A 24639-nucleotide genomic window follows, 5' to 3' on the forward strand; every position below is an offset into this window, starting at 1 on the left:
CTACCAGTAAGGCTCACACAGGGTGGAGGTGGGCTAGAAAGGGGAAGGCTTGCCCAAGGATGATAGCACAGGTAGGCTAAAGCCTCCACTAATTTTTAAAACTTTCTGGCCCTGGGGGATCACGCACGGATAGGAAGGAAGTCATTTTCCACCTCATCGGCTGGATGTCATCCTGTGAGTAGTAAGAAGGCCCAGCTGCAGGGAGACTATTAAAGGAGGCGGAGACATTGGGTACCTCCTCTTGTATCTTCCAGGGTAGCTGCATTTCAACAGGGAACTCTTGGGGTAGGAAAAAAATTAAGGTGGAAGGGAAATGAGCTGCAAAAGTTGTTCTCTATTCATGTGTCTCTACTCTTGGTTCTAGAAATTACCATCCCTGAGAGTTGCCCATGCATCAGCTAGGAGAAATGGAAGGATTGGTTAGGACTTCTGTTGTGCCCCATGCAAAGAACCCTGCTCACGGTGCTTAGTTCAATGGAATTGAGGTTCTGAACCTTTTTTTGAGCCATGACCTTCTTTGGCAGTCAGGGGAGTCCTGTGGAAGAATGATTTTTTACATACATAAAATGAAATGAAATGAAATAAAATAAAATAAAGTAAAAGTAAGACTATGAAGAAAGCCAATTATCTTGAAACAGTTATCAAAATAATTTTCAAAATCCAAATCTGAGATATAGTGAAATACGTGCTTTTATTTGTTTGCTTATTTATTTTTAAGATTTTACTTATTTATTTGAGAGAGAGAGAGAGTGCACGAGCAGGGGGGAGGGGCAGAGGGAGAGGGACAAGCAGACTCCCTGCTGAACAGGGAGCCTGACACCGGGTTTGATCCCAGGACCTGAGATCATGACCTGAGCTGAAGGCAGACACTTAACCCACTGAGCCACCAGGTGCACCATTTATTGATTTATTTCTAAAGATTTATTTATTTATTTGAGAGAGAGAGAGAGAGAAAGAGAGTGTGAGTGGGGGGAGGGTCAGAGGGAGAGAATCTTCAAGCAGACTCCCCAGTGAGTGGGGAGCCCCACTCAGGGCTCCATCTCACAACCTATGAGATCACAACCTGAGCCAAAACCTAGAGTTGGACATTCAACCAACTGAGCCATCCAGGTGTCCCTATGGATGCATTAAATAACTTAAATAGACCACCAGAATCTCAACATAGGGGTAAGTATAAGTGATAAATAAAAATAAAGGCAACAATTGTAATGTTAAATGAAAATGGCTGTGATTTTTATTGACAAAGTCACAGGCATTACTGATACTATTCTGGTCTGTTGCCCACATTCATTACGGGAGGGAATGCAAAATGTTAGAGCTTTGTTAAAAAGATGTAACTTTTTCCCCCGCAAGTTTATGAAACCCTGAATTCTTTCTCAGTATGATATGGGATCTGTAGATCTAGAAAAAAAGGCTTATTCTTCTCATGGAGAATATGTTCTGGAGGTTGCAGTCCAGGGCTGGCACAGCTGCTCAAGGAAGAATCAAGGGTTCAGACTTCTGGTTCCTTGTTCTGATATCCCTGGCATGTGACTTTTGTCCTCATGTCCTCATGGTTACAAAATGGCTGTGGCACCTCCAGGCATCGCTTCTGCATTTCAGTTAGGAAGAAGAGGGAAGAGGAAGAGGAAAAAGGAATGTACCAGCTGAATTTGTCCATTGTTATCAGAAAAGCAATAATTTTTCCTGGAAGCCCCATTCTTTACTTCAGTTGACAGAACTGGTGACTTGGCCATCTCCAGCTACATGGGAATCTGGGGAGGGGGTATTCTAATGGGCTACACTGCTGCCCAGACTAGGGTCATATTAGTAAGACAAAGGGGAGGGGATATAGGGTAGCTCAACCAACGTTGGCTATGACTGTTGTCTGACTTCTTGACAAGTTCTCTCCTCGTAAGCTTCTGATTTCCAGCATTGCCATTTGGATTAGCTATGGAGGGATTAAGGTTGGCCTCATTCATTCATTTATTCATTCATACATTCAGTCACTGCTTATTGAAGGTTTGGGTTAGGCACTGAATCAACTATATTGAAAAAAAGAGCCATGATCTAGAGCTCTCTTGGAGAGAGATGATAGAAAATGTATTGGGATTACAAATCCATGAATGCCACACCCAGAAGGTGAAGAAATGCAGCTTCTTTATTTCCCATAACCCATCCGATCTCCCTCATAACCTCCCTCTGCTGGCAAGGGACCAAGTTTAAAGGAGTCAATTAATAATATCTCAGGTTTTTATGGTTTCAACTGTCTCTTTTCAGTTTGAATATCCAGTTTGTTCGAAGTTCACCTGCCTCTGCCAAGATACCCTGTTGGACCCACCCCAGAGCATGTGGAAACAGCAAGGGCCTGCCGTATGTCCCCCAAAATGGTGGAAGGTTTGGGAAGCCAGACTCCTGCCCTGCCCAGCCTTCCAGTTTGCACCAGGCATCCAGTCCACTGCATCTAGTGGCTGTGGATTGGGGCAGGTGAGCCTGGGAGCTGATCCCGCCCAGAGTGGTGAATGTGACGTGGCCAAGCCTCCTGCCATCACCTGCCTCAGGCCCCTCTGCCCCACCCCAGTCTCTCCATCCCTTCCCTCTGCCACTCCTCAGTCGCCTGCCTCACTGCTTTTCTCCTGCATCTCATTTCTCCCTAAGCTGGCAATGTGGGAATACTCTGGTCCCATCCACCGGCCTGCTCTTGGTCTGGTAAGGAAGATCTTATTAGAAATATCGGCCTCGGGCGCCTGGATGGCTCAGTTGGTTAAGCGACTGCCTTCGGCTCAGGTCATGATCCTGGAGTCCCAGGATCGAGTCCTGCATCGGGCTACCTGCTCAGCAGGGAGTCTGCTTCTCCCTCTCCCGCTCCCCCCTCTTGTGCTCTTTCTCTCTCTCAAATAAATAAATAAAATCTTAAAAAAAAAAAAAAAAGAAATATCGGCCTCTTCTATTTGCAGAGCCTCGCCTGCAGGCTCGGATCAGTTTTTGCATTCTCAGTGAGATGAAGATACCTAAACCCAGGATCTAGGGAGCGGGATTTAGACGTGTGTGTGTGTGTGTGTGTGTGCACGCGCGCGCGCGCGCACAGGGATTAAAAGACATTCCTTTGCTATTTGCCATCTACCATCCCTATTACTCAAAGAATTAATGCTTAGAAACTGAAACTTTTTATGGGTGTGTTGGACACGGCACAATTACTTCTTTTTTTTTTTAAAAGATTTTATTTATTTATTTGACAGAGAGAGACACAGCGAGAGAGGGAACACAAGCAGGGGGAGTGGGAGAGGGAGAAGCAGGCTCCTGGCCGAGCAGAGAGCCCGATGCGGGGCTCGATCCCAGGACCCTGGGACCATGACCTGAGCCGAAGGCAGACGCTTAACGACTGAGCCACCCAGGTGCCCTGGCACAATTACTTCTAATAAAAATTCAATCAATCTATAAACAAGGAGGCAGGACAATGTTTTGATTAATTCTCTGGCTAACCAAGGATTAACTTGAATTCCTGCTTTGTTCCAGAATTGTAACGCAAAATTCTTAGAAAATGTTTGAGTGCTCTCCCTTTCCCTCTTCCTCTGTTGGCAGTTGCTAGTGGGGACTCTGCAGTCACCGTCCTGTAGGTGGACCGACGAAGCTGGAAATGCCTCAGGGCCGCTGCTCCCAACATGGCTTGGGAAAGCTGCTTTTTTGATTCCTTCCTGGATTCAAACTTATTTTGCCACCGGCCTTTGTATCCCGAGTTAGGGAGACAAAAGTAGGTTCCCGGTGAATAGAGTTCTAGCACATCTGGGCCTTGGGAGGCTGTCGGCTCTGTGCAGATGGGGGCGGCATCGAGCTTGTGGGCCAGCTTCGGCACCCAACTCGTGCACAACAGATGCCTTATAATATCATTTAAATGAACGGATGAGTCTTGTTAGCACACAGTTCACCCCACAGGCATGAAAGATCTTGTGCTCTGCCCAGATTTTTCACTGTGCTCCTTCAGGCATCCCTGTGTGCAGTAGCTTCTGATAAAATGAAATCTTACCTGGTTGGGGCCTGAAGAACCTGTTTCCACCCAGTCCTCTTTCCTCCATGACATTCCTGGGAAGCTCGTATCTTCCCAGAAGAGCTGGAATCAGCTCAGGTTCCCCTGTGTTGTATCTTCTGGGTACGAGGATGTGAACCACAGCGGTCAGGACTGTGGGTTCTAGAAGCAGGCAGAGCTGCCTGACGTCTGTATCCCAGTAGAGAGACTGCCCGGAACACTCCCCCTCCACTCTGGCCTCCCTGCCCTCGAGCATGCCAAGGACAGCCCTGTCTCCAGACCTTTGCACCAGCTTTACCTTCCTACCCAGAAACCGCTTCCCAGAGCGGCCCCCTCCTCAGGATTCAAACCTCCGGTCAAATGTCTCCTTGGAAGGGCTTTCTTGCCAACGCCCTCTCAAGAAAGGCCTCCTTCCCTGTGAGTTCCCTTGTAACTGGTGCCCTGCTTTATTCTCTTCCAGTACATTCCAGCCTGGGCTGTTGTCTTTGTGTTTATGTGGATCCCCCAGCAGAATGTCAGTGTTATGAGGACAGGGGCTTTGACTGTCTTTTTCCCTGCTGACCCCCCAGTGCTCAGAACAGGGCCTGATACAAAGCAGACATTTGAAACCGATTTGTTGCAATGAATGGAGGAATGAATCAGGTTGTTTAAGTTTCCTCATCTATCCAATGCCTATAAAAATAGCTTAGAGGTTGTCAGGAAGATTAATTGAGATCATGTGTGGAAGTGATGACCTTCGTAGGAACTCAATACAAGACAGTGAATTTGAAGGCTTCCTTGGCTACCGAATATATCCTGGGCTCCAAGGATCGGTAGGGTAACTCCAGACCTTATGAACTGCTCTTTTAACTCTGCTGTGTGGACGGGTAGAAGAAATATCCTTGCAAACAATGAAATTGCTTAAAGGACAGTGTGGCCACTTGCACATTATTGTTATTTCAAAGCTGGTGCTCTGAGGCGTTTGGGAACAATCTCCTTGAAGGCATTCCTCCAGCTAGGCATTACAGCTCAGACTATAATTTCACTGTAAATGTGTCTTTCCTCTTTAAGCAGAGGGTCATTAAGTTTAATAGTGTCAAAGTGCTCTCTGTGTTACATGCAACTTAATTAGCGCACATGGTAATATTAAACAGCCCATTCACACTAAGAAATATATTTATACTTCTTTTTCCTTGGCTTATACTGATTTATCCTGCAGCACACTGTAAATGTAAATTACAAAGGAGTAATTATTTGCTCTTAAAAGAAAGAAGGAAATTGAGATGTGAATGGCCACATGCTTGGCTGGGATGGAGAACTCAGGGGGTCTGGGTGGGGAGGAAACCTTGGTGGAAATCTATTTCCTCAAGAAAGCTTTCCTCGGCTCCAAGGCTGGGTTAGGTCTAGTTTTCTCTTCCAGAACACCTTCTTCCTTCAACACATGCATCCCATAGATTTCTCAGTTTATCATCTGTCTCCTGCTACAAATATGAGTTCCAAGATGGTGGAAGCATGATTGTCTCAGTTACTACTGTATTCCCACCCCTAATACTGTGTCTGGTGGATACAACGTGCTCAGTAACTATAAAAATCTATCTCAACAGATGTTTATTCAGTACCTTCTCTTGGCCAAGGATTTTGTAATTGTGTGTATGTGGGTTGGGGAGAAGGTTACAATGGTCATCAGAAACAGAGTTGCTGACTTTATGGAGTTTACAGTCCAAGATGAGAAGACAGATATTAAATATTAAACAATTACAACTGTGATAAGATATTTGCTGCTATGAGTGTCTGTTTTGGGAGTCTGATCTAGTCAGGGAGCTCAGGAAAGTTTTTCACAAAGAAGCAGTGTTTAAGTTGAGATCTGAAGGATGGGTGGGCATTAACAAGATGAAGAGGGGAGGCAACAAGCAACAGCAAAGGCCCTGGGGCAGAGCAACCCAGGAAGAAGCAAGAGAAACCTAAAGCAGGTCAGTGTGGCTGGAGAGAGAGGGGTCAGTGGTCCAGATGAATCTGGAGGGGGTGGGGGGCTACACCACCCAGGACTTTGATACTGGTTCTCGTGGAATATTTGCTGTCTGGATGTTCCGTCTTGGGAGGACCCAAGCCCTGTGGAGAGGCCACATGTAGACACTCCAGTCAATAGTCCAGTTAAAGCTCAGCCTTCATATCACCCCAGACACACCAGGCACCAGACCCATGCATGAAGCTTCCAGATGATTCCAGTCGTCAGATGTCCAATCACTTCTGCCCATTCGGCCTTTCTAGCTGAGGCCCGAGACGTTGTGAAGCTGAGGTGAGCCATCCAGCTTATCCCTCTCTGAATTTCTGACCCACACAATTCATGAGCATGCCATCATGGTGGTGTTTGGCAATGCGTGGGCTTGGGTGGTCTGTTATGTAGCAGCAGGTAAGCAGAACACGTGTCAAAGGAGACAGGATAGGCAATGTTGCCAAGGGCAGCAGGTAGCAGCTCCAATCACCTGGACACCTAAGGTCAGACAGGAACTCTGAGGTTCTGCAGGTGACGGGGTAGAAGACCTGAGACATGCCATCTTCAACTCAACAGCTCATCTCTCCCCTCTCGGGCGGGGCCAAGGCAGGAGAGGGAACCAAGGGGGAGAGGGACAGGCCACTCTCTCAGATTTCTTTTTTTACCTTTCTTCCAAGGTGCGAATGTTACACAGCACCTGTGATTATCTGCCCGAGTCCTTATTTAATTGTTATTTTGGAATCAGTTGTTTTTGAAAGATTCCCCCCGTTGATATACACTGCTGGTGTTTTGCCAAGAGAGATAACAGTCTCAGCTTGTACTGTGATTGGATTCAGTGTGAGCAAAATACAGCAGCTGCCTCCCAGCGGAGCTTTCTGTCCTGGAAATACCTGGGCAGCCTGATTCAAATTCACCTTTCAAATCTTTACCTTGTCCATTTCGGGAATGTGCAGTTGCTACGTTCATTCGTGATCACCTAATTGGGTTGCTCAAACCTCAAACAGTCGCAGTCCCTGAGAAGTGTGCTGATGAGCGACTTATCTTGATCACCCCAAACTAGTGATTATTCTATTCACCCCAAATGGGGAAGCAAAACCCAATGCTGAGCAAATGTTCACTTCTGTAATCTTTAAAAAATGTTATGAATTAAATTGAAAATCGAAATTACTCAGCACAATAATAAATGCTTACTGAGTGTTGATATTTTGCACATCAGGTGGTAAAACTGTAACTGTGAATAAATTGCTTATAGTAAGATTTTTCCCCCCTTTAATGCTGCAGTGGCAGATGGGCTAATAAATATGCAACACTTTGTTCCGACATTTGCAATTTCAGAGGGGTAAAGGCTTCCCCCCCCACACACAAACAATATGCACAATCATCCAATATTATACTTTTTAATGGAAAAACTCAACTCATGTAATGTAAATAGCATTCCACTTTCAACAATTTTACTAGCTTAGCAACAGTTATAATGTGAAAGAACACATAAGCTGGTATTTATGTTCTTTCTTTGCAGGAGCATTTCTTTCTGCATGGGAGAGTTTCTGACTTTGAATTTAGGGAGCATTCTTGTACCTTAATTGGCAACTAAGGCGGGGGGGGGCGGTCATCGCTAAGTAAGCATTCATGATACAGTCCTGTTTGCTTCTAGTTGATAGAGGCGGTGTGAGTGATGGTCAGGAGCAGGCTGCCGTGACAGGCATGTCTCTGGCCCTCCCTAGCTGGGTGACCTTGGGCAGATCCCATTTACTCTCTGATCCCCAGCATTTGCATTTGCCCCTTGGGCTGTAAATTCACATGGTCCTTCAGGGCTAGGGAGCGTGAGGCTTCAATATTGCGGGTGGTGCCTGGCCACACTCAATGCAGGTTTGCTTTCATGACGATGGAGGTGGCTGAGAGATGTAGAGCTGAATAAAAACCTTTGTTCTGAGGAAGGACAACCTCAGTTAAAAATATCCTAGTAACTTTTACCAGGAGAGACAGGCTGCTCAGGTACACTTTTCTGTTGTGGTTCTGGGGTGTCCAACACGGTTGTAGGGCAGACCTTTGCAGGCTGGGCTCGGGGAAGGTAACACAGCTACAAGCCCTGCGGTGTGCGATGCTGTGGTTAGCTCCTTTGAGAGGAGGCTCCTTGTTGGCCGGAAGGCAGTGAGAGTGACGGGGATTGGGAGGAGGAGAGGTGCTGAGTAACTAGGAGCTTGGGAGCAGCTGTGGTCAGGACCGGGGCTCGGTCCCAGCAAGCAGCCAACTGAGCTGATGTGTGGAGCCTGTCAGCTCTGCTGGGGGAGTCCCAGAAAGAGCTAGGCCACATTTTGATGGGGGTGGGAGGCACAGAGGTTCTGCCATTATTACCCCAGAGGGAGCTCCCGAACCATTAAGCATTTGGGTTATGTTAACATCGATGACAATTAATGCCAGTTGTAGCTTGGGAGGCACCAGCACTCTTAGAGGTCCGAATAATTGCATTAAAGAGTCATCGCTTTCAGATTAAAACAAAGCCATCTATAGTTTTATCATAGACACAAGGGGAGACTTTTCTTTCTAAAATGTCCTCAACTTCTTTTATTCGTAAGCGGGGCAGAGGAAAAAAGTGCCTTAGCTGTTCTTGAGAGCTGGGCAGGGCACCACTGCCTCGGGGCTCGTGTGGGGTCTGATGATTTCAACACCGTTTTAGCCCCTGGATTCACTAAGACACATGACGTCTTCAGAGCAATAATTGTATAGGGTAAATCCTTGGGGTTTTTCCAGAGATGAGATTCTTGGCTCCAACAGTGTATCCTTGAGAACAAGGTTATGCTGCAGAAACACACGACCCTCAACTCCAAGCTCAAAACAATAACGGTTTATTTCCCGCCCACGCTGCGTGTTCTTGCAGGTGGCAGGGGTTCCTGCTTATCACAGCCTCTCAGGGACCCAGGCTGGCGGAATGACGCAGGCCTCCATGCTAGAAGAAAGAGAGGTCTGGAGGGCCTTTCATTGGAAAGTGAGAAAAGTGCTCAGCAGGTCAGTGACACAGCACTTGCACTCACGACTCATCAGTCGGAAGAGATCACTTGGCTTCACCTGACCCCAGGGAGGCTGGAAGTAGAAACCGACCATGTTCTGGGATGAAAAGAGCTGGAAATTTGGTGAGCAGCTTTCGTGACAGCCACAATCCACCCTCCCCTGCTCACCAGGTGTTTGGTCCCTACCCCATCCTGCAGGCAAAATACCCTCACCCTCTTCCCAGGAGAGACAGTCCCCAATCCCATCCTGTCATGGTGTCCAGCTTAAAGAGCAGGATCTTGGGATAATGGACCAAGGTCTCTACATCAGGTCTAGACACGATTTCTGTTAATTCAGAGATCATGAATTAACAGGACAAGTTACACACAACACCCAGAAGGCGGTGGTGGAGAAAAGAATAATTGTGATGATGATGGGGTGGCCTCTGGTCCATGGCAATTCTGAATTTTGCTGGCAGATAACCCCGCCCTGGGTCTGGGGACTACTCCTCGATTAGGGCTGGGTTCTGTGGTTTCCCAGTCCCTCTGGCTCCATCTTCTGGGTGGTTTTCCTTTACCTCTAATCTCCTTGACCACATCTGAAGGAAGCATTGGAGAACATGCCTCCTTGAGGGCCAAACAGCTTTCTCAGCCTATTTCCTGCCTGAGGAAGATTGGAGGTCCAAAGGTGGTTTTAAATCTTGAACAGTCGTAAATGTTTTTAGTCCAGACTCCTAGTTTCTCTGACTATACAACTCTCTCAGAAACTTAATTGGATTCTTATTTATTTGATTCTGATCAGCTTCGTGTGCCCATAGTTATACTCATAGATTTTTTTCAAGACATGCCTCTCTCTTGACTGGAACCTCTTGGGTTTGACAGGAAAGCCATGTTTTCAGTCTCTTTCCCAGGGCCATTTTGATCTCCTCATTCTAGCAGCCAGGCTGATGGGGAAGCCAGCACTTGGAAGAGTGCAGGTACCAGGCAGAGGGGAAAAAGCAAGTAGCAAAGTGTGCCAGCCCTTCATCTCCTACCTGGAAGTGGGTGCATATCACTTCTGCTCACATGTTATTGGCCAAAGCAAGTTGTGTAGCCATTCTTCACTTCAAGTGGGCAGCAGAGTGTAGGCGGCAGAATGGCAGAATGCAGTCCGAGTGCAGACAGAGCTGGAATGTTTGTGAGCAGCCCAAGTGACCACACGTTTTTGCGCTCTGATGAGCTCATGTAGCTGCACAACCAGAAAGTAGGAAGTGAGATTCACAGTAAAAGCCATTGATTATTCTGGTTAAGTAGGCCAAGTCCAAAGTAGCATGTTTCTGAACCATAGAAAAGAGCATGTTTATGAAACATACCTGTCTTAAAGGTTTTGCATGGGAAAATACCTGTGACTGTTCCATTGGGACGTAGTTGAAAGAGGGTTCAAGTCCTCATGCTAGAGAAACAACCGGTTAGAAGGAAGGATTCTTGAAAATTGGTTGTTCCATGGAATTTATGTCAATCACTAAAAATTTTGGCGTTTCTTTGTGTTATTCAGAACTTCTAGGTGGATTATTAAAAACTTCTTCACATGGATTGAGGGAGAAGATGCCCTCTCAGATATTATTTGGGTTAATGAAGAAATTGGATATGACCTTGGGACGAAATGAAAAAAAAGGAACAGACTTAATTATTGCTGAATTAACACAGAACCTAATCAGTAATTAAAAAAAAAAATGAATGAGTGGCAACCTTCCATTGATTTTAGACTTCTGATGGCAGAGAAAATTGCATGCCAGAGTTTTGATAAACATGTTGACTTTACACATTATATTGGAGAGAACCGACATCGTTATTGAATTTTCCAATCCATGAACATGGATCATCCTTTCAATTATTTAGGTCTTTGTTGTATCCAGCCCCAAAGATGACTCCCTGCTTCCTGAAATTTACACTCGTGTGTAGTCTCCACCCACATTGACTCAGAGTTGGTTTGTGTGACCAATAGAGTATGGCAGGATGATGGTATGGGACATCTGAGGCTAGGTCATAAAAGGCATAGTGGCTTTTACCTTGGCTTCTTGTATCATTTCTCTGGGGTGAGCCAACTTCACTGTTCCAAGGTCACCTAAGCAGCTATGTAGAGAGGTTCGTCAGCCTTCAGATGACTGCAGCCTGAGATGAAATCTTTTTTTTTTTTTAAGATTTATTTATTTGAGAGAAAGAAAGAGAGAGAGAGGGAGGGAGGGAGAGAGTGTGCCCATGCACATGAGCAGGGGTGAGGGGCAGAGAGAGAAGGAGAGAGAGAATCCCAAGCAGACTCCCCACTGAGCATGGAGCCCGACAGAGGGCTAGACTTCATGACCCTGAGATCACAACCTGGGCAGAAACCAAGAGTGGGATGCTCAACAACTGCACCACCCAGAGGCACCAGCCTGAGATGAAATCTTGACTGCAATTTCATGAGAGCACCCCAGCCTGAACTGTTTAGGGCTAAGCCACTCCTGAATTTCTGACCTATAGAAATTGTGGGAGATAATGTTTAATCTTGTTTTTTTTTTTAAGATATTTATTTATTTATTTATTCATTTGAGACACAGAGATACAGAGAGAGAGGGAGCATGAGCAGGGGGAGAGGCAGAGGGAGAGGGAGAAGCAGGCTCCCTGCTGAGCCAGAAGCCCGATGCGGAGTTCGATCCCCGGAAAGATAAGTTTCTTGGGATCATGACCTGAGCTGAAGGCAGATACTTAACCATCTGAGCCACCCAGGCGCCCCTAATCTTGTTTTAAGCAACAAAGTTTTAGGGAAATTTGTTATGCATTAAGAGATAACTAATGTAGTTTTTAAATTAACACCAATAAATATTTATCATTTTTGGTGTAGAGAACTTTCATATTTTCTATTAGATTTATTCTTAGGCATTTGATATTTTTTGGTGTCCTATAAGTAGTAGTATATTTTATATTTAGTTTTCCATTTTTGTGTGTGTCCATTACCTAGGAAAACAATTGATTTTTATGTATTGATTTTATATCCAACAAGAGTAGTAATTAATTCTCTCAATTTTTAATAATTTATCTATAGATAAAATAAGTTAAGGCACTGTAGATAAATTTGTTAATTTTAGTAATTTATCTGTAGATTCCTTGGGTTTTCTATGAATAGAACAGTGTCATCTGCATAACGACAGTGTTGTGTCTTCCTTTCCAACTGACATCGCTTTTATTTCTTTTTCTTGCCGATTGCACTGGTTCAGACTACCAGGACAATGTTGAATAGAAGTGGTAATAGTGGGCATTCTTGTAACATTCTCAGTATCAAGGGGAAATCTTTCTATGTTTCAACACTAACAGTTTTGCTGTTTTTTGTTTGTTTTGTAGATACCATCTATCGGATCATGGAAATTCTCTTCTATTCCTAGTTTCTAAGAGATTTTATCATGAATGAATGTTGAGTTTTATCAAATGCATTTTATGCATCACAGTGATTATATAATTTTTTTCTTGTTAATATACTGAATTAAATTGATCGATTTTTTAATGTTAAGCCAAACTCACATTCTTAAAGTAAATCTGACTTCATCATGATGTTGGGTTTATTCCTGTTTATATATCACTGAATTTATTTTGTTTGTTGCTACGGGCTAAATGTTTGTGTCTTCCCCAAATCCACATGTTGAAGCCCTAATCCCCAGTGTGATGATATTGGAGGTGGGACATTTAGAGGGGATGAGGTCATGGGGTTAAAGCCCTCATGATGAGATTGGCACACTTATAAGGGGATGGAGAGATCAGTGGTCTTTCTCTGTCATGTGAGGATACAGAAAGATGATTGCCTGCAAACCAGGAAGAGAGCTCTCAACAGACACTGCATCTCCTGGTATCCTGATCTTAGCCTTCCTAGCATCTAGAGCTTTGAGAAATAAATGCTTGTTGTTCTAATCACCCATTCTATGGTATTCTGGTATGGCAGCCTGAACTGAATAAAATAAAAAAAATTTTTTTATGAGGTTCTTCAGTGGTTCCCATTGGGAAGATTGGTCTATACCAAACTTGTTCACCATTATTAGAAATAAAATTCCCTGGAAGGTTTTGAGCAGATGAGTGACCCAATATGTCATATTTTTAAGGGCTCACTCTGGCTGCCATGTTGAAAATAAATTGGTGGTGGGGTTCTGGGGCAATGGTTAAAGCAGGCAGAACAGTAAGAGAGAGGACAATGGTATTGGTCCAGGGTGATAGTGGTGAGCATGGTGAGAAGTAGTTGGATTCTGGATATATTGGGGATAAAGCCTGTGGGATTCCTGATGGTCTGAAAGTGGAGTGTGAGAGAAAGGGGAGAGTCAAGGTTGCTTCCAGGTTTTCTGGTCTCAGCAACCAGAAGGATGGATTCGTCATTGGTTGAGCCAGAGGAGACTATGGCTGGAGAAAGATTATGAATGGAGTGGGTTTGGTGAATTTTGAGTGTTTCATTTGATATATTAACTCTTTCAATCTTCCCAAATACAAATGCAATGTAGTTGAGATTTTCATAAAATAGAGTTTATTTTTTAAAAAGTAATTCATCGTACACTACAACTGAGGTGGTTCAGTAATGCGAGTTCATTTTGAAGATGAGGGATGACCACTTTCTTTGCTGGAAGCTGTGGAGTGTCCCTGCGAGTGTGTGTTTAACGCGACTTGGAGATGGTGCAAATGCCTTTGTGATCATGAAGCCCGGCTCGGTGGGGCTCTTCTGTTTCTGCCATGACAGGCCCTGAATATAGACTTTATTTGATTATTGATGTGTCAGAAAAGCTTTGTCAATCCGGTTCTGGAGAAGGAAGAGCTAGAAGCTTTCTAGGAAACAAACAAACCCCAAACACTGACTTCAGAAAAGATAAGTTTCTGAAACTTTCCTTTCTTTTTTTTTTTTTTTAAGATTTTATTTATTTATTTGCGAGAAAGACAATGAGAGACAGAGAGCATGAGAGGGAGGAGGGTCAGAGGGAGAAGCAGACTCCCTGCTGAGCAGGGAGCCCGATGTGGGACTCGATCCCGGGACTCCAGGATCATGACCTGAGCCGAAGGCAGTCGCTTAACCAACTGAGCCACCCAGGTGCCCCTGAAACTTTCCTTTCTTGAATGTGACTGTATCCCTGGTCAGTTATAGTTTTCATCATGAGAGAAGTAGGAGAAGATAACAGGCATGAAGGGCCCTAAGTTGACTCTCCAGATCCCAGCTTGGTTCTTTTTATTAGTTGCGAAGCTGAAAGCTGAATCCTACACCACATTTCCTGATATTTTCACTGCTCTGAACATGTGAGTTTAACTCAAGATAAGAAATGCTTCAGGTCCTGTTAAACTTACACACTATCTGTTGTGTTATGAATTGAAGGGCACGTTTCAGAAAAAGTGGAGGACTGACTATAAATGATCTTTTAGTGCCAACAGAAAGGTGGTAGCTGAGGGTGCCAGGTTACTATAGAAACACCAGGGGGATGAGAAGAATTAGAAGAATGCCTTGTGGAGAAGCAGATTTTTGAAGTGATTGATACTGCATGCCTTGTCTAACATTTTCCTTTACAAAACGGGTAGATAATAGGGAGGAATTCTCCTACTATGCAAAACTATCAATAATGTTAAAATGTATATAGGTGTATATATAGTAATTTTTTCACAGACTTAGAAAAAAATTTTTTTAACATAGACTCTAATTTTTAAAGTATAAAATGCAACAGATAAATAGGAAAAAATATTTCTCAAGCTGCAACCATGGAGATAGCACCTAAGCAGGAAGCAAGGGGTCAGGATGAGCAGCTTTCCTCTTTTCATGAGCAATAGAGATTCCAGCCACCTCAAGACTGACTGCTGGTCAACAGTGCTGCTCACAGCTACATCATGAGATGTGACTTCAGCCAGCCTGAGAGATTCCCGCAGACTCACTCTTGAGAGCACCTGAACCTGTCTGTGCCTCAGTTTCCTAATTTGCAAAGTTAATGTCTATTTAATGTCTATTTCAAAGAGTTGTTATGAGTATTAAATGAAATGCTTGGGAACACAGAAAAAGCTCAATAAATCATTGTAGTGATGACAATATAGATGATGAGGACAGTTGCCAAGGAAGTCATTGTGATAATGGAATTTCTGGGCTAGAATAAAGACTGAACAGGGTCATAGTCCAAAGCCTACCCTAATGAATCGTTAGGTTAAATGAAAACAGTGGATAATTTTCCCTTTGATATGTAATCTGATGGTATTTGTCAAATTCAGGTTGGGAGAAATGCTATAAGAATACTGTAAGAATGCATTTTAAAAACCATTGAGTTTTGCATATAAACCTGAAGAGGTACTTGTAATGATAAAGATGTAGATGGTTCTGGAATGTGACCACAAGGCAGAGTGACACCAGAGCCTCAGGTGGTCTAGGATGAATCAAGGGAAGCTTTAAATGCCCTTTATCACTTCAGGTGGATGAAATTATAACTTCCAGAAAGCATTAAGAGAAATTTACTGTACACACTGTTTTAGAGGCTGATGGGTACATATTTTCTTTCTTTCTTCCTTCCTTTCTTTCTTTCTTACAGCTCGGTGTTGGAAATGGAAATAAAACCCGATGGTGCTGGAATTAGCAAGAGAGTAAAGACGAGAAAAGCAGCGTCTCTTCCTAACAAGTTTCTAACACCTGACGTGGCATGAAAGCCGTGGGGAAAGCAGCCACAGTGGGGGGAGGGCTTGTGAACTTCTCTCTCTCTCCTCCATCATGGAAGGCAGCAACCGCTGCCAAAAAGGTTGGGAAACTGGGTATTGAAGACATTGATATCTTTTTGGTAGACTGTTCTGGGTCTATAGCTTGTGTTGAAGTTCTAGACAGAAAAGTGAGGAGAGACATTTGTAGATGAAGGCTGACCTTCTGAAGAGCAATGGAATGAAAAGCTGGAACCAATGATTTCTGTAACTTCTTCACAGAATTTACCCAAATATTAGAAAAACCTCATTAATTTATCCTATGGAGAAGAAAGCCAGACTGAAATGGTACAAAATCTGGATTACAGACTCTGTTTAAACAAATATAGTTTAATTATTTCAAATACTTTTCATATGCCCTAAGATAAAATGTGTGTTAACAGGTAAAATGAGATGAGCTAGAAAGACTGCTTGGAATAATCTACACCACACCATGAAGAATAGAAGGAAAAACCTTTAACATACATGACCTGCATGGCTTGGAATTGATCATTCCTGAAGTCTTGTTTGAAAAGGAACCGTTGATTTGGAAGGAAGGAAGGAGGAAAACTCTGAAAATTCATAGTGGAATCAATTATTTCTATATGGGTCAGACCCAAGTTGTCACAACTATTGAATAAGTACAGCTTTGAAGAATTTCTGGAGTGTCCATTTTTCAACTACAGGTACATAGCCCCAGGTGCTGAATCTCTAATCAGTGTCAACGGCGTTTCCCCCAATTCTTAGTTTTCTTTATGGCTTTTGCACGAGGCTGATGGTCCTTTTCTTTCAGAGCCCTGACAAAAAATTTTTTAAACGATTTTATTTATTTATTTGAAAGCGAGAGAGAAAACATGAGCAGGGGGAGAGGCAGAGAGAGGGAGAGGGAGAAACAGACTCCCCGCTGAGCAGGATCCCAGAACTCCGAGATCATGACCTGAGCCAAAGGCCAGACACTTAACTGACTGAGCCACCCAGGGGCCCTGACAAAACATTTTTTAGCCTAGTCTTCTAGCAACATACAGAAATTCTAGCTTACATACATAAAAGTAAATATGTACCATTCATACTGTTAGGCATAATGCCACAGCCATGTATATCACTAGAGGTCCAAATCTGAGAACCCCTTGTTCACTAGGCCCAGGCATACATAATAATCACAACGGCAAACATTTACTGAGCGCTCACTTTGTACTAAGTGCTCTTTCATAGGTACCTCATTTATCTGTATCTTGTATGTACTCCATGTTTGCCCGAATGCCGGGTTAAATTGTCCCCAGATTAAAACAAACAAACAATCCCAAAAAATGAACCTACAGTCTCACCCCATTTACATTCTGCAAAGATCCTTGGGTAAGGGGCCTGTGGTCCTCCAAGTCCCCCCTGACTCTGGAGGAAGGCTTTCTGGTTTCTTGACCTCTACTCCTACTGTCCCTTCCCCTTCTCTCCCTCTCGGTCCTACACTTATTATTCCCCTATTCTGCAATCGCCTTAATTCCTTCATAGCACAAAATACCTCCCATTCAAGACTGCGTGCAAAATAGACTTTACAAAAGACTTATGACTCTCGAGGGAGTGATTTAAGCACATTTTTAAATTCCCAGGGCCTCTCCTGTAGTCTCATATTTAGAAGTACGCCATATACACAGGAAAATTGAAAGCCATTGCTCAACATCTCTGCTCAGATTGGGAAAAAATGCTATTTTTATATGAAAGAAAAATACATCTGACTCACTAAGAGCTACTATAAATGGAAAGACTCCAAAACTTAACAGTATTTAACTTAATGATACCAATTCATGAATGGTTTTGTGAACTGATGGATTATAGTTAAAAAATACACACTCAGGCACATGAACACACGTACTGATTTCAATAGCCTAAGACAGGGGCTCCAATCCCTTCCACACAGTTACTCGATGTTCTTCCTTTGTTGGTTTGGAAGCTGGAACGCAGATATGTTCATGAACATAAAATATAATCCAAGCCAGGAAAGAGAATGAGTGGTTTAACTTGAAATGTATACTAGACAGAGTGAAGAGAGCAAAACCAAACAAAACAAGCCATAATTTCCATTCCAGTGGTCATCAACCACGCGAGGCTAAAGCAAGTTGTTAGAATGGTATTGGATTGTCCGCAGATGAAATCCATCAAATGATGGTTAGTTTGTTGATTGGAACCATTGAATGTCACTGACACCATATGCCCTTTGGAATCTTCAAACTGTTCAATCTGGCACCACAGGAAGAAAAGAGGAGAGGTTAGAAGCAAGCAATGAGAATGGGTTAGGCCAGAGGGTCTCAGCCTTGGCTTCTCTGAAACACTGCCATGCCCAGGGCACAACTGAGGTCAGAAGATAGGAATCCCTGGGGCTGGACCCTGGTAGCAGCAGTGTTTATACTTCCAAGATGATGCAACATGTAGACGGTTGAGTTTTCAGATTACACTGAAAGTGACAATTGGCAGTCCACAGAAAGGAATTTCAGAAATTATAAGACATGCTAGCAGTGCATTAAGGCTATGGACACTGACAGGGAAATGCATTTACTGATCAGAGCCTATTATAACAGGAATCTCTGGAATGAATTCTTTTTCTGTTTATCTGGACTTTGAAGCATCCATAGATCCTTACATTTAGCTAACAAAAGAAGCTATGCTTTTTTTTACTTAAATCGAATTTCTTTTGATAATGACAGATGTTCTTGAAAATACCTGACCTAAAAGAACTAAAACCTTTTGAAATAAGTGAGTTGAAAGGTATTATAAGTATATTGTGTAGACCTAAGCACCTAGATGAATTTTAGAAATATTTAGATATCAAAAGTCAAAGAAAAGACAAGAATTAAGGGTGAAAAGATATTCTGCTTACTAGAATCAGCCTGCAATAAGATGCTATCAATTTCTTTGACCAGCTAAAAGGTTTTAAAGGAAAAGGAAAGCTCTTTTCAATTGACTTGGCTAAAAGGTTTGTAAGTTTCCAGGGGTTGAAATGAATGAAGCACTTTTGCATATTGTAGGAAAACAGAGAGTGGAATTTTGATTGATGTTCTTTAATTAAGATAATCTTGTGTTTAGGAAGCTGCAAAGCAAAACTGGAGATGATTTTAATCCCATCTCATGATTTATTTATGGATTATTAAAACTCCATCATTAATAAAAATTATATTTCAGAATGGCATATTATCAGAAATAAACAAAGAGTGATTTCCCCTCCTGGACTTCCTAAGCCAAATATGCCTAGATGATTGGGCTTATCTCAATTATTAAGGTCCCAGGGGCACCCTCCCTCCCACCACCTTGCCTTTGGAAATATCCTTTATAGCAAATTAGAGATAATTTCCCCTGATCTACAGGTTGAAATATCGACAATACTTATTACTATTAGGAGTGAGTTTATATGCTTACACCTTGTCAGGTTCAGCACCAACATTGACAATGATAAGTTGGGCTGATGAAAACTGATCAATACCATTTCCCACACTTCACTTCTGTAATGCTCCCCAGGGTTATAGGTGATTAACTACAGAAGAATATGTCATCAGTAAAAATTAGTGTTATCTGTGGCCCGTGTTTATTGGTTATTTAATTCTTTTAAGTTAAATTATTTTGACTTAATGTGATTTTAAATTATATTAAAACCACCCAAACCAGAACCAAAATATTCGTTAAGATATAAAGCTCCAATATTCATGATGAATGAACTTTAGCTTAGATTTATCCTTTGTTGTAAGTTAACTGTATTACCTGCGGTTATAAGTTTGTATAATTTAAAACATGAGAAAGAAAATTTCTTCATCTTAGGTGACCGAAGTTTCTGGCTTACGGAAAGTTTAGGCATCAGCATATCTTGTTTTAGATGAAAAGTGGGTCCGATGAATAATCCTATAGTGTGGTCAGGGATCTGTGAAATATCCGGGCAAAACAAAACAAAAAGCAAAAAACCCACAGCCATCACCAAACAACACATACACACTCTCCCAACCAACCCCCCAACTTGGGAAGACACATTTCTGGGAGTTGTGGTGGAGGTCAGGGCTCGCAGATCTGGAGAGGTGGAAGATGATCTTCTGCAGCATTTCTCAAAGGAGGTTCTGTGGGTGGATAAACCCCTTGAGATGTTCTATTGCAAAAGGGTTCTGAGGACAAGGAAATTTGAGAAATGCTATATATTCCCCTCCTTCTTAGACATTCCCTCTGCATGTTAATTTATTAAAGCCATTGATAACTTTTCCAGTTAAGACAAATGACCATTTCTGCTTCTCCAGTATTAATCCAACATGGTTTGACCATGGGCTTCTTCCCCAAGCTCATAAAGTTTATTAACCTTGAATGGCATTTGTTTTTTGAAACACACTTTGGGAATGCTGATCCTTGAGGTGTAAAGGCTGACAATGGAGGGAAGAAAGAATCTGCACAGAGCAAAAGAGAAGGAACCAGAGAGCGCAAACTTCTGGCAGGGCCCTCGTGTCCTCAGGCAACCACTGTATAGTGTCTGTGTTGTCCATCTGACTCTGTCATTTGAATCCTCACCTTAATTCCCTCAGGGTGGGAACAGAGCTGGGTTGGAAGTGAGGAGTCATGGATTCCATTCTCCCTTCTGCAACTGAGTGCCTTTGGACAATTAACTTCCTAATCTGAATCTCGCTTTTCTCCATTATAAAATCTGAGTTTAAAAAAATAATCTTGATTGGCCTTTCTAGGCCCAATTAGATGATTCTACCTCAACTCTTATAATGGGAGGAAAAGAGAAGATAGGATTTGCTTGAATTCTCTTCATGACCAACTTCTCTGGAGTGCAAAAGGAATGATGAATGAAACAGAAATCCTGTAATACAACCTTATGTGGATAGGTGATTTCTAGCCCTCATTATTCTGGCCATTGTGTTTGAAGATTGAGAGTCATGGGGGCAACCTGGATGAAAGCTGGTTTTAGTACTGTACTTGCTGTCATTCAAGTCTTTTTCTCCCCTCAAACAGTCCAGAAACTTTCAGCCGCTAGATCTTTAATTAAAGCCAAAGGGCAACTTTAAAATTAGTTCTTTTAATTAACTGTCCTTCAGGTTGTACAATCTGTGATTGCACTATTCTTGGTTATTAAATACAGTTTGCACTTCAAAAAAAAATCAAGATGTGGTTGAAACGACTGATTTAAATGAAGCTAATCTAAAAATATGGAGAAACACAATAGGACAAATTATTATGCAAAAGTGTCTATGTTTTTTGCATATGCCAGTATTTTCCTTTAATATAAAATTAAATTAAATTAATTGGAGAGAGAAGTTATAATCGCCAGGGAAGCTAAATCATTGATCTGATGCCGCGTATTAGCTGACTGTTGTTTTTCCATAATTCTCATTACCTGGCTTCTGTAGCTAAATAATAATTTAGAGACTGAAGACTTAAAGTCACTTGCAAGTTGCATCCCAAATTATATGAAACAAAATGAGTGACTCCCAAAACTGATACCAGATTATCTTAAGATGTATTTTCATAGTGAATCAAACTATTTTTTCAGGATCCATCTGTAATAATCAGTTTTAGATATGATATTCAGTATACATTTGATTAGAAAGGTAGAAATCAAGTTCTTGAAAGTGGAAACTAATCCACTCTTCCCCTCTGATACATCTGCCATCAAGCAAATCTTCTGCCCTCTCATCATGTTGGATTCTGATCTCTAGCAGTGGTTCTCAAGCACTATGGCACATTAGAATTGCCAGGGGAGGTTTTAAAAATTTCCAGTGCCCAGATTGCACTTGAGACTAATTAAATCAGACTCTTTGGGGGTGCAACCCAGGCACCAATATGTTTATAAACTTCTCAAGAGATTCTAATATGCAGCAAAATTTGATGACCCAGTGAAGCAGTATCACCCAATGAATTTCCAAGTTAACTGGCTATACGATTTTGGTTTAAAATTAGCAGTGTGAAATACATGTTTTTATTTTTCAACACTTCTGTAGAAATTGCCTCAACATAGGGGCACCTGGGTGCTCAGTAGGTTAAGCACCTGACTCTTGATTTTGGCTCAGGTCATGATCTCAGGGTTGTGGGATCTAGCCCCACATCAGGCTCCACGCTCAGCAGGGAGTCTGCTTGAGATTCTCTTCCTCTCCCTCTCCCTATACCCCTCCCTGCTCATGCACGTGCTCTCTCTCTCTCTCAAATAAATAAATAAATCTTAAAAAAAAAGGAAATAGTCTTAACAGAAATGAAGCTACTCCTTAAAAAAAAAAAGACAAAATGTAAAAAGTGGATAACAGCTTGTAGTAGATGCCTTTGGTGTCTACTTGTTTCATGAGAAACTCCTTAATTGTGTTCCTTTCCCATCCACACCAGAGAGTTCTGGTGGTCACTGGACCAAAGTGGCCAACCGGAATACACATCTGGGATTTTTGAATTGAAATTCAGAATTTATATTTCTTTGTGGTTGGATGTATGGGCTGTGGAATGGCTGACCGTTCTGGCAGGTGGACTGGGTAGCTGAGAATTATGGGGAGAGATAATTTGTTTTGCAAACAAATCAGAGGTGAGTGGCAGAGACAATGCTTCTAAGACTCCAAAAGTAGACATCCATTGTTTTTGCTTGGTTGGCATCCCTCCCCATTTTGTTAACAGTGCCTTATTCTTCAGGGACTATCTTGCTCCCATTCCATGTGGTCCTGGGGATAACTGACAAATCAAGCCTATCAGCCTTTGCTCCTTGAGCAGAGACTCAAGGCAGAAAAAGGGGGCACCATCATTTTGGTGACCACTGTTGGGAGAAACTGTTAGTTTCTGCTATAGGATCCCTGGAGCTGTCTGTATTCCTGTGCCTCCTGGGGTCAAATTGTTCAACAAACCTTTCAATTCTGAGATCAAGGGTGTCTGCTGCTTGCGATTTAAGAATCCCAGCACAGTGTTCTAGGTCCTAGCTCAAATTCACATGGAGGTTTGTAGCATTCTGTTTTGGGGCTCATGAGGCACTCTTGTATCCTTAAGTATTTTTAGCTCATGGTGTTTTTGATATTTATAACTACACATCTTAACTAGAACAGACCTTTAGTTGACTCCCCTATTTATGTGGATGGCCCTGAGACTGACTAAAGCAAGTTCCAGTCTCTCCAGGTCCTACTCCAATCTTCAAGGTCATAGCCAAGATAGCCCAACTATTTTATCATTCTGTATGCTTTCTGAAAACCTCATTTATTTGCATTTTGTAAGTATGAAAATCTTGGGGAAAAATTCCTAACAAAGGTATACTTCGTGAACAATAGGATTAAAAGCTTATCAAATAGAAACATGGTTCTAAATAATGTATGATCCTTTGAACAGGAGCCCAAATCACTTCCTGAAAAAAGAGCTCTTATTTCCTCTATCAAGCAACATTAAATGAAATTATAGTACTGCCATTAAATCCAATTGTACACCAGTAATTTTTCATTTCCAATGGTACTCTTCTTTATTAAAAAATCTTTATTAAATAACAAAATATTCCAGCTAATATAAGTACTTCCTTGAGCTCAATATTAATATACTTGGCACACAATTCAAAGCTGTCTCCTCAAACTCAGGAAGTGCATGATTTTTTCCTTGTGATGCAACAAGCAGAATTATAGTGAGCCTCCTCTGTTTCTCCAGGCCTAGTCACAGAAATGGTGAGGTGTGTGGGGTGTTCAAATGGGTGACTTCTTAAATCTGGATCCATGGAGCTAGATTTGGATCATATTATTAGAATTTAGAGATAATTGGTAAAAAAAAAAAAAAAGCAAAACCCAAAACCAAAAAAGCACAGCACAGTGCTAAGCAGCTTAAGTGATTAACAATGTTTTGATCTTTGGCAAACTCTGGATGAACCCTTATGAAATGGAACAGTGGGGCAAGTGCTAAAAAAATGGGATAATAAAGTCTGACCAGTTCACAGTGTTTCCTTTTCTAAGAGTCTAAGGAAGGGTAAATATTATCTTGGAATATTCTGGTAAGGAATGCAAGCAAGGCAACTAAAAGGAGGCAGTTTAAAAGGCATTCCTTTGACCATTATACTTTATTTTTAATACAAATAGGTAATAAAATAAAAGGTACCCAGATATCTTTGAAACAAGAATACATTTTCTGTGTATCAAGCCATCATTTACAGGTTAACACTGCAAAACATTTGAATTAATAACTCTTAATTTGCTTCCGTAAGATTATAGGCAATAAAAAATGATATGTAGGATGAGAACTAACCAAGAAGAAACCAATTCAAAAATCCTAAAATCTTGTCTCTGTATTAATTCCTTCACTGCCAAAAAAATCACATGCATCTACAAAGAGAAGGTAGGTATCCTTAACATCATACGTTATTTACAAAACAACTTCATTTCTCTCAGTTACTCTGGATACTGCGGGCCTGCCCCATACATGCACTGTGGGGCCAACATCACGGTCAGCTTGGCTTGCCTGCTCCCCCTGGGCGTGGCCATTCTAGGCCCTGGAGGGACGCCTCACACCAGCTCGTAGTATTTCCCCGTCTGGGGATCAAAGTAGCAGTTCAGACATGGGTCATACAGCAGAGTCAGCACCTCCTCGTCCTCTTCCACACTTGGGTCTTCTTCACCTGCGGGGAGGAGAACCACAGACACGTTAGCCGCCTGCCCGCCCGGAACTGCTGATTGCTGGGGCAGAAGGGCAAGGAGACAGGCACCTCTAACCCTCCTGGGAGATGCTCCTTGTGCGGGAGGAATATCAAGGCCAGAATGGAGGAGCACAGCAGACGTGCGGACTCTGTGCACACAGCGTAAGACAGGGCCGGCTTCGCTCTGAAGGACAAGAAAAGCTGAGTTTGGAGGCCAGGCAGGGAGGGAGAGAAGAAAGGGACAGGGCCAAGGGACTCACGGGATCAAGGATATGAGGGGGATTCAAGACTTGGGGGCGACAGTTCCAGACTCGGTTGTGGGCCAGAGCTGTATGAATGCACCCTAAAAGTGCTACCAAGTAAGCCTGAATTAAAATGATAATGCTGTTTAGGAACACAA

General features: G+C 42.5%; 1 protein-coding gene across 1 annotated transcript in view; it reads right to left on the bottom strand.

Moving 5' to 3' along the window:
• Positions 1–23685: 23685 nt before the first annotated feature.
• The window catches only part of LOC145721580 (protein CFAP20DC-like), a 58973-nt gene continuing 58019 nt past the window's right edge, over positions 23686–24639 (bottom strand). The window contains exon 5 of the mRNA XM_081819972.1: positions 23686–24221. Within this exon, the coding sequence (XP_081676098.1) occupies positions 24109–24221 (113 nt within the window). The 3' untranslated portion in view covers positions 23686–24108. The remainder of the gene's footprint in view (positions 24222–24639) is intronic.

The sequence above is a fragment of the Leptonychotes weddellii genome, chromosome 1 (genome assembly GCF_054177405.1).
Source record: "Leptonychotes weddellii isolate Sample4059 chromosome 1, ASM5417740v2, whole genome shotgun sequence".
Taxonomy (NCBI): Eukaryota; Metazoa; Chordata; class Mammalia; order Carnivora; family Phocidae; genus Leptonychotes; species Leptonychotes weddellii.